Source organism: Salvelinus sp. IW2-2015, linkage group LG13, assembly GCF_002910315.2.
Source record: "Salvelinus sp. IW2-2015 linkage group LG13, ASM291031v2, whole genome shotgun sequence".
Classification (NCBI taxonomy): Eukaryota; Metazoa; Chordata; class Actinopteri; order Salmoniformes; family Salmonidae; genus Salvelinus; species Salvelinus sp. IW2-2015.
The window spans coordinates 16469236-16481859 of NC_036853.1; the positions used below are offsets into that span (position 1 = coordinate 16469236).

Genomic DNA, 12624 nt, shown 5'->3' on the forward strand with positions numbered 1-12624 from the left:
CTCAAGACTCACTGACAACTCATTAAAAAACAAACACAGCCACAAACAAAAGGTTCTCTTGGATGATGTAGGAAATAAAGCCCTCTAAATTACAGAACACTCACTCAAATTTCTTTCTAACCCCCTATGTTCCTTACAACACTCGAAGGAGCTAAATTCTCAGGAGCTGCTGTATATACCAAAAGCAAAATCCACACAGGCAGAAAAGTGAGGGAAAGTAAAAAGAAAGTTGTGCTATATTGTGGCCTGTGTAGAAAAGGAGTGGGAGAGCACTGCTGTGTTTGCTCAGCGATTAGAGGTTTAGAATAAGCTCCCTGGTTCCTAGCGGGAAGGAGCTTGGGGCTAATTCAGTGGCCCAATTGAACGCCCTGAAAAGATTAAACACTCATGCTGAGAAGACAAGCAAATGCAGCCTTGAGGAGTTTTTTTTTTCTTCTCACAAAAGACGAAATGAGACACGCACACACTCATTATCTTATACATACGTGCACATAGGCGCATGGACACGCACACACACTCGTCCCTCTGCAACTTATAGAAAGTGCTAAGTCTCCGGAGAACATTTTCACAAACCGTAGTTTCAAAAACATACATTATGTAAAGAAAAGGGAAAAGCCCTCTTCTCTAATAACACCCAATCACAAACTTCGTCGTTTTACTTAAACGGTCTTGTCTAACTGTTCCCCATCTTCTTTCACGTTTCATCTTTTGTAGTGCATTTCTAAGCAGGGACAAATCGCCTGTAAAACTAAATTACTAGGTTCAACCCGAGCTAGAAAGTGACCCAAAAGCCGCTGGTGTGAATCATCCCACCTGTTCACCATACAGAGAAGGGGAAGAGGAGGAGAGTGAAGAAGCTTGAGAAAACCGATCCGTTCTGTGAGCCAGACTGTAGGGATTTTCACACAGCACCCTGTCAGTGTTCACTCTGTCTGTTCCTCTTCTAGTGTAGACTAGAGCCATGTGAACCAGGTAGCCGTTGGCCAGGAGCTGGCAAGCAGAATGGGCTCGGCTCACATACGGCTGTTTTTTTGTGTCCGGCCTGGACCATATGATTATCTGCAACATGAGTAGGAATTCTCCCACACAGGTGCTCCACTGGGGGCTGAAGAGTGACAACTGGCAGATGAAGACCAGTCTGTGAACAAAATGTAGAACCTAACTCATCTTTAACCACGTCACACAGACACGGATTGTTATGAGAATGCAACACGACACCAGTGGAGAAAAAAARCCATTTGTTTTGTTTTACAAATGAGTTTCTGTAGTATGGGTCATTAGAGGATAAGGTAAAAATACACCTGCCTGATAACTGTGGCCCTTGATAAACACACTACCATATCTCATTTGTGACAGCCAGCCAGTTTATGTACTTGTGTTGTGGGAGGACATTTTTAATTATATCCAGTGTTGAGGAGCGGAGGAAACGGGTGAAAGTGATCATCCACAGCAGCCTCAAGAAAAGCAAACACTTCAAAATGAAGACCTCAAATTACTGCTCCCCTGACCCCACACACTGAGAACACACATTCAGATCAACGCTTTAACAGATGGTAGGTACATGATTGAACCGATTGAAAACACAGGATTTTTGTATTAATAGCTATATATAGTCTAACCACTTCTGATTTTATGTTTTTTGTTTTTATTTAGGCGCAATAACTAGTCAAAAATGGAGTGAATACAAAACAATAGCATTCAATTGTAGAATTGCATTAAAATAATAGTCTTTACACAGTTGAAACTAATAGTCTAAATATTCAGCTGGGCTTCAGTTCACCTGACTGGAACTGTTCTAGTAGAAGCCAATTAAAATATTAAAAGCCACTAAAATGATCACTTTCACCAGAGCAGGGAGGGATGGATGAAAATATGTTTATCCATTTCCCTACCTGGTATCGATTTCTCCTCTCTCCCCCTCATTGCTCTTTTGCTAAACTACGGGGGATTTAAGAGGATACTTGAGTGTGATAAAACCCTCACCCCGGCACTGCTATGAATTTTGATGYGTGTCTTTGTGTGAGTGAGAGCAGGGTTACTCCGATTAACCACACCGTTAAGGGGATTTAAGAAGAGCCTTGGCAGTGATGGGTGGCCTGTCTGAAGAGCCTTACTGCTGATCCCCTGGAGGGCTCAGCAGCCCAAAGCATTTTCATTAAGGCTGGATTGAGGCGCATCTCCCCCTCCAGAAACACTTCATCAAATGTAGTGTTTTACTTAGTGATTAGCCCGCCAGCCTTTGAGACTGAGCAAAATCTCTCCACTGCCCCCCTTCTCCTGAAATGTGCACCATTCCAATATCCACTTAATGAACAACTAGTTGCAATGACAAGAAGGGAGCGATTTAGACCAATTTTGTCAAGAGAACGGTGGTGGTGGTGGTTGGGGAGGGGAGGTTTCGGTATAGTTGACAGCCAATGGTCACATCAGTGGGAGTCAAATGTGTGTGCGTTTCTCCAGTCTCATCTCCTCCAGGCAGAGAGCTGGGGGTCAGCTGCATGTGTCCCTTCATATTGGTTTATTTTCATTGACACAATGTACAGTCTCCGGCTGCACCACAGAGAGGATATCCACAGCGAGTGGGCCATATTGCACTGGCTTAGCGAAGAGAATATCAGCTGCGAGACAGGCAAGACGCCAACCGAGCCTCTGCCTCATGGTCCAAAACCCCCCAAACATCTTGCTGTGTTCTCCCATTCTAATAAGACAGTAATCCACACAAGCTGTCAGTTGATACAACCCTCGTTAAAARGACAAAGCAGAAATATGAAGAAAAATTGTGGGCTAAAAATAAAGCGGCAGCTGTCGTGAAACAAATTTTATGAGCTTTATGAGAGGAATCAAATGGTGGCTCTTTTTGAACAAACACTCCAACTWTTTATTTCAAAAACCTTCCAAACATGTAAAAAATAAATAAGCATTGACAACGGCCGTATAGTATCATGTCCTGTAAACCTGTAAATCATACTACCGAGACAGTCTCCTCCTGTATTGTTACTTACATCTCTGGGTTTGCCATAGAAGGCCTCTTGAGATGCAGCCTCCAAAGTCCCAATGAAGAACACTGGATGACATTCTCCATACCTGCAGCAAACACAAAAAGGAGATAGATCAATAAGCAAGAATGCATAAACTTCCACATCTTTTGAGAAGCATAGACCCCTTTCGATGCTAACAATAAAACAATACTAAAAACCTACCTTGTGGTAAATTCAGCAGTAAAGTGCAGTAAGGCATCAACTTCATTTTCAGTGTTCTCTGGCACTGCAGAGAGTAAAAAGCATTAGCTTAATAACAGATTGATAAACAATAAATCAAGCTTTTTGAATCGAGTGGCAGCATCACACTCAGTGAGGTACGTACTCAAGGGGGCTTTCCGACAGCCTGTAGAAGTCCCCATTCCGAAYATCTCTGATTCGTCCACTCCAAATTCAGATGCATCCTCAAAGTCATCCCCTTCGCTGTCACTTACCATGTGAACATCTGCGCACTGTACAAACACATTCACTTCAGTATTGTTGACCTATCAAAACACAATAGAAAATGTAAAAGCAGGCCAAATAAACTCTGTGTGTGTGTGTGTGTGTGTGTCTCTCTCTCTACCTCTTCTGTTGGCTCCTGGGTGTTGGCTGGTGAGGACCTTCGACACACACCGAGGTGATGGCAGGGGTAGCTGATTCCAGAGGCAGCTAGTGTCATCTAGGGATAGAAATCACTGAGATCAGAAAAAAAATTGACAATAAAAAATCTGAATAAACTTTATCTATTCATTCCAAKTTTAACCTTTAAAATACACMGAACAAAAATAAAACGCAACATGTAAAGTGTTCAAAATAAAAAAAAATATCATAAATATTCCATGCGCACAAAAAGCTTTTCTCTTAAACTTTTCGCACACATTTGTTTACATYCTTGAACATTTCTCCTTTGCCAAGATGATCCATCCACCTGACATAAAGATGTTTAAACAGCATGATCATTACACAGGTGCACCTTGTGCTGGGGACAATAGMATGCCCTATAAAATGTGCAGTTTCGTAACACAATGCAACAGATTTCTGTAGTTGAGGGTGCAATTTGCCTGATTTCCTTATATGAACTGTAATTAAGTCAAATCTTTGAAATTGTTGCATGTTGCGTTTATACAATACATGACCAAAAGTATGTGGACACCTGCTCGTCGAACGTCTCATTACAAAATCATGACCTGCTATAACAGCCTCCAGGTATCTGGTAAGGCTTTCCGCTAGATGTTGGAACATTGCTGTAGGGACATACTTCCATTCAGCCACTAGTGCATTAGTGAGGTCGGACATTGATTTTGGGCAATTAGGACTGGCTTGCAGTTGGCGTTCCAATTCATCCATAAGGTTTTCGATGGGKTTGAGGACAGGGCTCTGTAAAGGCCAGTCAAGTTCTTCCAYACYGATCTCAACAAACCATTATTAAAATAAAATAAAAACAATGTAAACCTTTAACTAGGCAAGTCAGTTAAGAGCAAATTCTTATTTACAATGACGGCCTACCGGGGAACAGYGCCTTGTTCAGRGGRAAAAMGACAGATTTTTACCTTGTCAGCTCGGGGATTYGGTTACTGGCCCAACGCTCTAACCACTAGGCTACCTGCCGCCCCAAAAGGCCGTTCCCATACCCGGAGTTGAACCCAGGCCGCCTGTGTGAAAACCAGGAATCCTAACCGGTATGGACCGTGCTTTGTGCACAGGGGGGGATGTCATGCTGAAACAGGAAAGGGTTTTCCCCAAAATGTTGCCACAAAATTGGAAGCACAGAATCATCTAGAAATTCATTGTATGCTGTAGCATTAAGATTTCCCTTCACTGGAAATAAGGGGCCTGGCCTGAACCACAAAAAACAGCCACAGACCATTATTCCTCCTCCACCAAACTTTAAAGTTAGCACTATGCATTCGGGCAGGTAGCGTTCTTCTGGCATCCGCCAAACACAGATTCGTCCATCAGACTATCAGATGGTGAAGCGTGATTCATCACTCCAGGGAATGCGTTTCCACTGCTCCAGAGTCCAAAGGTGGCAAGCTTTACACCACTCCAGCCAACGCTTGGCACTGCGCATGGTGWTCGTAGGCTTGTGYGCGGCTGCTCGGCCATACAAATCCATTTTCCGAAGCTCCTGACGAACAGTTATTGTGCTCATGTTGCTTCCAGAGGCAGTTTGGAACTTGGTAGTGAGATTTTACGAACTGACTTGTTGGAAAGGTGGCATCCTATGACGGTGCCACGTTGAAAGTCACTGAGCTCTTCAGTAAGGCCATTCTACTGCCAATGTTTGTCTATGGAGATTGCATGGCCATGCACTCGGKTTTATACAGCKGTCAGCAACGGGTGTGGCTGAAATAGCAGAATCCACTAAGGGGTGTCCACATACTTTATTTATTTCAGTATAAATATACAGTGGGGTCYGAAATGATTGACACCGTTGATAAAAAGGAGCAAAAATGGCTGTATAAAATAACCAATTCAAATACTGAGACAAYGCAAATAGTATGGGTAACCGTTTGATTAGCTGTTCAGGAGTCTTATGGCTTGGGGGTAGAAGCCTCATGGATCTAGACTTGGCGCTCCGGTACCGCTTGCAGTGAGGTAGCAGAGAGAACAGTCCGACTAGGGTGGCTGAAGTCTTTGACAATTGTTAGGGCCTTCCTCTGACACCGCCTGGTATAGAGKTCCTGGATGGCAGTKATGTACTGGGCCGTACGCACTACCCTTTGTAGTGCCTTGCAGTTGGAGGCCAAGCAGTTGCCATACCAGGCAGTGATGCAACCAGTCAGGATGCTCTCGCTGGTGCAGCTGTAGAACCTTTTGAAGATCTGAGGACCCATGCCAAATCTTTTCAGTCTCCTGAAGGRCTTTGTCGTGCCCTCTTCACGACTGTCTTAGTGTGTTTGGACCATGATAGTTTGTTGGTGATGTGGACACCAAGGAACKTGARGCTTGACAGCCCCGTCGATGTGAATGGGGGTGTACTCGGTGCTCCTTTTTTCCTGTGGTCCACAGTCATCTAGGGAGAGGTCATAATCCTGGCACCACAAGGCCAGGTCTCTGACCACCTCCCTATAGGCTGTCTCATCGTTGTCATGATCAGGCCTACCACTGTTGTCATAGGCACACTTCATAATGGTGTCGGAGTCGTGCCTGGCCATGCAGTCATGAGTGAACAGGGAGTTACAGGAGGGGACTGAGCATGCATCCCTGAGGGGCTCCCGTGTTGAGGATCAGCRTGGCAGATGTGTTTGTTACCTACCCTTACCACCTGGGGGCAGCCCATCAGGAAGTCCAGGATCCAGCTGCAGAGGGAGGTGTTTAGTCCCAGGGTCCTCAGCTTAGTGATAAGCTTTGCGGGCACCATGATGTTGAACGCTGCACTGAAGTCAATGAATAGCATTCTCACATAGGTGTTCCTTTTGTCCAGGTGGGAAAAGGCAGCGTGGAGTGCAAAAGAGATTGTGTCATCTGTGGCTCTGTTGGGGCACTATGCAAATTGGAGTGGGTCTAGGGTTTCTGGGATAATGGTGTTGATGTGAGCCATGACCAGCCTCAAAGCACTTCATGACTACCAACCTGAGTGCTACGTGGTAGTTATTTAGGCAGGTTACCTTCGCTTTCTTGGGCACAGGGACTATGGTGGTCTGCTTGAAACATGTTGGCATTACAGACTCAGACAGGGAGAGGTTGAAAATGTCAGTGACGACACCTGCCAGTTGGTCAGCGCATGCTTGGAGTACACGTCCTGGTAATCCGTCTGGCCCTGAGGMYTGGTAAATGTTGACCTGTTTAAAAGGTCTTACTCACATCGGCTGCGGAGAGGGTGATCACACAGTCGTCTGGAACAGCTGATGATCTCATGCATGCTTCACTGTTGCTTACCTTGAAGCGAGCATAGAAGTAATTTAGCTTGTCTGGTAGGCTTGATGCACTGGGCAGATCGCGGCTGTGCTTCCCTTTGTAGTCTGTAATAGTTTGCAAGCCCTGCCACATCGGACGAGCGTCGACGCCGGTATAGTACGATTCAATCTTATATACAGTAATTTTTTGGTCATCTTTATCAAGGGTGTCAATTTCGGACCCCACTGAAAGGAGGAGTCAAGGGAGAAATAGATCCAAGTTCAGCAATCACAGATAAACCATTTAGATTTGCTGATATCGTTAGAAGAAAGCAAAGTTTATCCAGCCTGTTATGGGTAATATATATATTCATGGTTTATGGACAACCTTCTAACTATAGACACKGTAAATGTCACCTACTACAGCGGAGGGACTCGTTAAAGACTGTCTATACGGCTGAACCCCAAGGGATAGGGTAGAGGCTAAGGAAAGTGATGGGACCCCAGTACCCATGTGTTGTCCCGATCTAAGAATTTTGACTTCGATACCTATACCAGGTTTAGTATCACGATATGCGACACCATCCGGATGCTCGATACCAAAATGATACCACGGCCCCAAAAATAATATTAGCCAAAGTCACAGAATGGCACTTGATCCAGACAGATCTTGAGTTCAATATCATCAAGATTTTGCATCAAGATGCATTATTAATGAATCAATTATACAGTAAATTGACAGTTAACAAATCTAAATGCATAACAGTAATAATTTATTTCAATGGTAAATCCTACTGATAAACTGGGTAAATCWAGATGTAGCCGAGGCCTATTCATAATACAGGTGAATGTATATTCAATAGGAGTGTGTGCATGCATTGAGTTATTGAGCTTGTTTTGGCTGATTTCATTGGGCTACATTTGGGACTTATTTTATTGATCAACAACATTTGCAACAAGAAGCAATCTCTCCCTTTATAAAAATGTGTGCAGTCTAAGACCTATGACATCATTCACACACAGTCAGTTCGAGGCTAGAGCAAAGATTATCTTGACAGAGATGAGGTGGGGAGAGGAAATGAATAAATCACTTTTTTGTGACAATAAGCAATATTTAGTKTTATGGTTTGCATATCACAAACAATAATTAATGTTAGCTTCAGCTGTAAGGTAGCAAGGAAAGTTACCAGGTTGCTTCCAGCTTTGTAGGCTATCTTCTTGCATTGTAAACAGGGCCGGGTTAAAGCAGGGGCTTACCAGGGCTGAAGCCCCTGGGCCCAGGCCCGTGGGAGGACCAAGAGGCAGCACAAAAAAACAAGTACAAAAACCTTATAAAAGTCAATATAAACTGTATATATTATCTATATAAAAATGTGTGCGGTCTCATTAAGACACACAATGTCATTCCCACACAGTCAGTTCAATTCACCTGGTCAGTCTTTGTCATGGAAAGAGCAGGTGTTTGCTCCAAATGTTTGCACCATGCCAAAAAAAAAATCCTCTAGTGTGGAAATTGTAAAAACGCCTCCGCTCAACTGTAGCCTATGACACAAGGCAAACGTTATGATGGCTTTATTATAAAGGGGCTTCTTCTTCAACAGTAAATTTACCACGCATCRAATTGCATCTTGGTGCACAGATTTGTTTACAGAAAATGATGGTGTGCCAGAAAGGGGGGCATGAGACCTATTAAGAAAACAAAGACCCTATGATTTCTTAATCCGGCTCGGATTGTAAAGTTTCTAGACCGTAACGAACATTGTTTTGTGAACAGTAACTAACAATTTAAACAAATCTACATGCCATGTTGCATTATTTAAGTGTGTTAACTTCTATGCAGCAAACTTCTATGCAGCAGACTCCCAGTGCAGTGATTTCTCAGGACAGGCTAGAGGTAGCAGTAAGTGGAGCAGGCACGGTGCGTTATAATAAGGGGAATTCGGCTGCGCTGATTGACTTGATCCTCTCTCAAAATCAGTAGACGACGTGAAACACATGACAGAAGTACCGAAAGTAACAAATTGGAAAACCAAAACGTTTTTTGTGTTCAAGTATCAAAAAGGTACAGAAGTTTCAGTATACTGTGCAACACTAGCAGCCATCTTTTTTACCTGTGTTGCTCACTAACCCTCTGATAAAGGGATGATCACAGTAATAAATCAATACTGCATGTGTTAAAAGGCTTTCATTATTTCATTTTTAAGTATGACAGTCTAAAACAGAGGTGAGCGCATGTAAGGCAGATCTGAATCTGACCACAACGAAAAACCATCACTGACAATATCAAAGATCATGAATAAAAGCATTATCAGAAACAATCGCTACTCAGCAATACTGTGTTTTAGTCTGTTCATAATCAACATTAGCAAACCAAGTCATCACTCATTGACTGTAGTTCATTAATACTGTAAAAATGTATTGACCTACTCGTTCACCTCTTGAGAAACTCGTGGCATTAACTGGAGGTTTAAACAGAATGCTGTGATTGACACACTGACAGATAAAAGGGAGAGTCCCTGGCAGTCAACAGCAGGGGGTAGCAATCTTTGCTATTGTCAGGTGCTATAGCCAACAAAGACCAGCTGGTAATTGTTGAATCRGGAGCCAATTCCATGCAACGGCAATTGAGTTTCAAAAGCAGAGTGACTGCTGGAGTTCCCACATCTCTTTTAAAGTGATTCAGACAGAAAATAGCGTAACCGTTAGTCCTTGGCCACCACATGCTTTTCTGGCTTATAAAAACAACATATCAAAATATCATAGAGAGCCATCAGTCATTTGAGAATTTACTGTTAATTACTTCTGGYGCTAGAAATAAGGTTCTCTTGACCATTGTACTACAAATTCCCACTCGCTAAACGGCTAAGCAAAAAACACCAGAAACACAGTATTCCCTTGACAAATAAATCATGAGCAATATCCTGCCATGGTCCATACCCATTTCCCTGCTGTGCAGCACAGGGCCAGGGGACGAAGCAGTCGAAGTCATTCGTCTTCTAGTCATGGCCTTCCTATGTGGCCTTGTGAGTTCCACGGCCCACACATACTGACATGACAGATAGTGTTTGTCTTTCACAACTAATTAAAAGCAAAATGTACATTACAGAAGAGGCCTAGGCTGAGACAACTAAAGAGCACTGGAACACCTAGGAAGAAAACCTAGCATAATTGCCTTAAATTGTTCATGTAACAAAAATCTACCCACACTAATTCTTTAGCGGGTTAAATATCCTTGTATAATCAAATAAAACGTTATCTGTCACATGCTTCCTAAACTACAGGTGTAGACTTACAGTGAAACGCTTACTTACGCGTCCTTTTCCAACAATATGTAGTTAAAGATAAAAATTACAACATCAAAAAAATAAACAGTGACACGAGGAATAAATATACAGTAAATAACTAATAACAATAACGAGTCAAAATAACAAGCTATATACAGGGAGTACCAGTACCGATGTGCAGGGGTACAAGGTAATGGACGTAGCTATATACATATAGGTAAGGGTGAAAGTATATATATATATATATATGGTGCCAGGGTAAGTACAATTTCACTTGAATAAATCACATGATTTGTAAACAAGTGTACACTAACAGTGACATGCTTACTTAGGGGCCCTTCCCAACAATGCAGAAAGAAAGTAAATAGAGAAATAGAAAAGTAATAACAGTCTATACACATAAGTAATAAGTACACAAAGGATAACTATAACTTTGCTATATACATAGGGTACCAGTACCGATGTGCAGGGATACGAGGTAATTGAGGGAAATATGCACATATAACTAGGAATAAAGTGACTAGGCAACCGGATAGATAACAAACAGTAGCAGCAGCATATGTGATTAGTCAAGAGAGTTATTGCAAAAAGGTCAATGCAGATTGTCAGGTAGCCATTTGGCTAACTATTTCGCAGTCTTTTGGCTTGGGGGTAAAAGCTGTTCAGGGTCCTGTTGGTTCAGGGTCCTGCGGTAGCAGAGAGAACAGTCTATGGCCTGGGTGGCTGGAGTSTGACAATTTGTGCCTGGTATGAAGGTTCTGGATGGCAGGGAGCTAGGCCCCAGTTGCCGTATCAGGCGGTGATGCAAGAAGCTGTTTTCGGTCATAGGAAATGGTGGAGACATTATGTAGCCATGTTGATTTTATTAATTTATAAAAGGAATTATATGGAAATATTCTAGACTGTAAATTGAGTCAGGTTGCCACACTTTGTTGGTTTGAAAGAGCACATTTCCAAACAGTGGACCATAGAAAGCAAAGTGCTGTTAAAAAAAATGATTGACACAGGGRTTTGAGAGGCTGACCCATTGAGCAGGACAGCGACGAGGGCTTTGAGATGTGAAGGAATGCCATGCTCTTTTCCTCTAGCCTCGACAATCGAGTGGCAATCAAACGTGAGAATTTAACAGCGGCCGAGTGGACCCTCTTGACAAGAGGCTTTCCTCCTCCGAGGCCCTAATATGTGTAGAAATAAAGTTGATCACTTCCCCAGTCAATGGGGGACCTTGAGGGGAGGGATGACATGTGTGCCCAAAAAAAGGAATAAAAGTTGAGCGCTCACCCAAGCCAAGCTTTGACCCTGTGCCTTCCACTGATGCTTTGGGACAAGTGCAGCTCCACAGCTCTGTGACGGAACGCCACAAGGCATAGGGGAGAGGTTAACCCCCCCATACTGACCTTCTCTTCCATCCTTACACAATGAACAAGCTCCTCTTTTTTGGATTCTTTTAATTAACACTTGCATTGAAGCTTCTAAGCATTGGGGAGCGATGCAGGGAAATAATTCTCTCAGCCCCCCTCGCTGGCTCTCTTTCTTTCCCTCTCTCCCTCTTTCTCTTATTCTCTTTCTGTTTCTTTTTTTCAGGCAGTGTTTGGATTAGGTCTCTGGCTGTGAGTGAGATAATTACCACTGACAGCTGCACTGACGGCACCCAGAGCCCCAATAGCACCTTGTTCAACAACTCTTTGATGAAGGGGGACAACAGAGCCTGAGAAAGAGAAAATAAAGACGGAGGAGAAGAGAAGAAAAGAATAAAGAAGCCCCACCCTAAACACCTGTTGGTCCCTTTTCAGGTTCCTCCTTGCTGCTGCAGATATGTCACTCCTGATTAGGATCAGGGGTCCTGCACCAAGTGTGTGAGGTTCACACAGGCAACTCTGATCACCGGCTTCTCCACAGAGAGTCACAGTGGGAAAGGAATGCCGGTCTGCTGCTGGATCAACAGCGGGGTGTTTTACCACCATGTAGCCCTGGCACAATTATCGTATAACCGACAATCATGGACAATAACCGTGAACTCAAATAWATCGTCAAACTTCTGAATACTTTCATTTTAGGAGAAGGTGCATTTCAAGCTCAAAACATAACAAAAAAAATTGGCAACTGTGGCCGTTTGCCACATTCTCCAAATTCCATAATTGTCACATGCCTACCACTATGCTCACAGACTAGGGGATCCAAGAAGTGTCCAAGCTAATGAGGAACACTTTGGATGATTTTTTTATTTTTATGTATTAGAGCAATCAATGCAGGGGTGAAAGTAAATGAAATTTCTTCCCGGCACGGGACCTGTATGTGTGCATGCACATGCACCAAAAAAAATGTAGGCCTTTGGGCCTTATCATAGAAATACATATAGAATCACTATTAATTCCATAGGATCTGTGTGGGCCTAGTCKTAAAGATTTTACATTTAACTTTTACAACTTATTACCTTTTATTGTGGCAAACACAACCAGTAATGTTCTCTTCCAAATGTGA

At 43.1% G+C, this 12624-nt stretch overlaps 1 protein-coding gene across 2 annotated transcripts in view; it reads right to left on the minus strand.

The window, feature by feature from the left end:
* The window catches only part of LOC111972200 (FAS-associated factor 1), an 85917-nt gene that overhangs the window by 31611 nt on the left and 41682 nt on the right, over positions 1-12624 (minus strand). Inside the window, exons 9-12 of one of the 2 annotated variants that reach the window (XM_023999112.3) lie at positions 3604-3699; positions 3364-3490; positions 3201-3264; positions 3003-3084 (exon numbers count right to left, since the gene is read on the minus strand). In XM_023999112.3, the coding sequence (XP_023854880.1) occupies positions 3003-3084; positions 3201-3264; positions 3364-3490; positions 3604-3699 (369 nt within the window). Of the gene's footprint in view, positions 1-3002; positions 3085-3200; positions 3265-3363; positions 3524-3603; positions 3700-12624 lie in introns of both variants that reach the window. The other variant, XM_023999111.2, reaches the window with a different exon arrangement.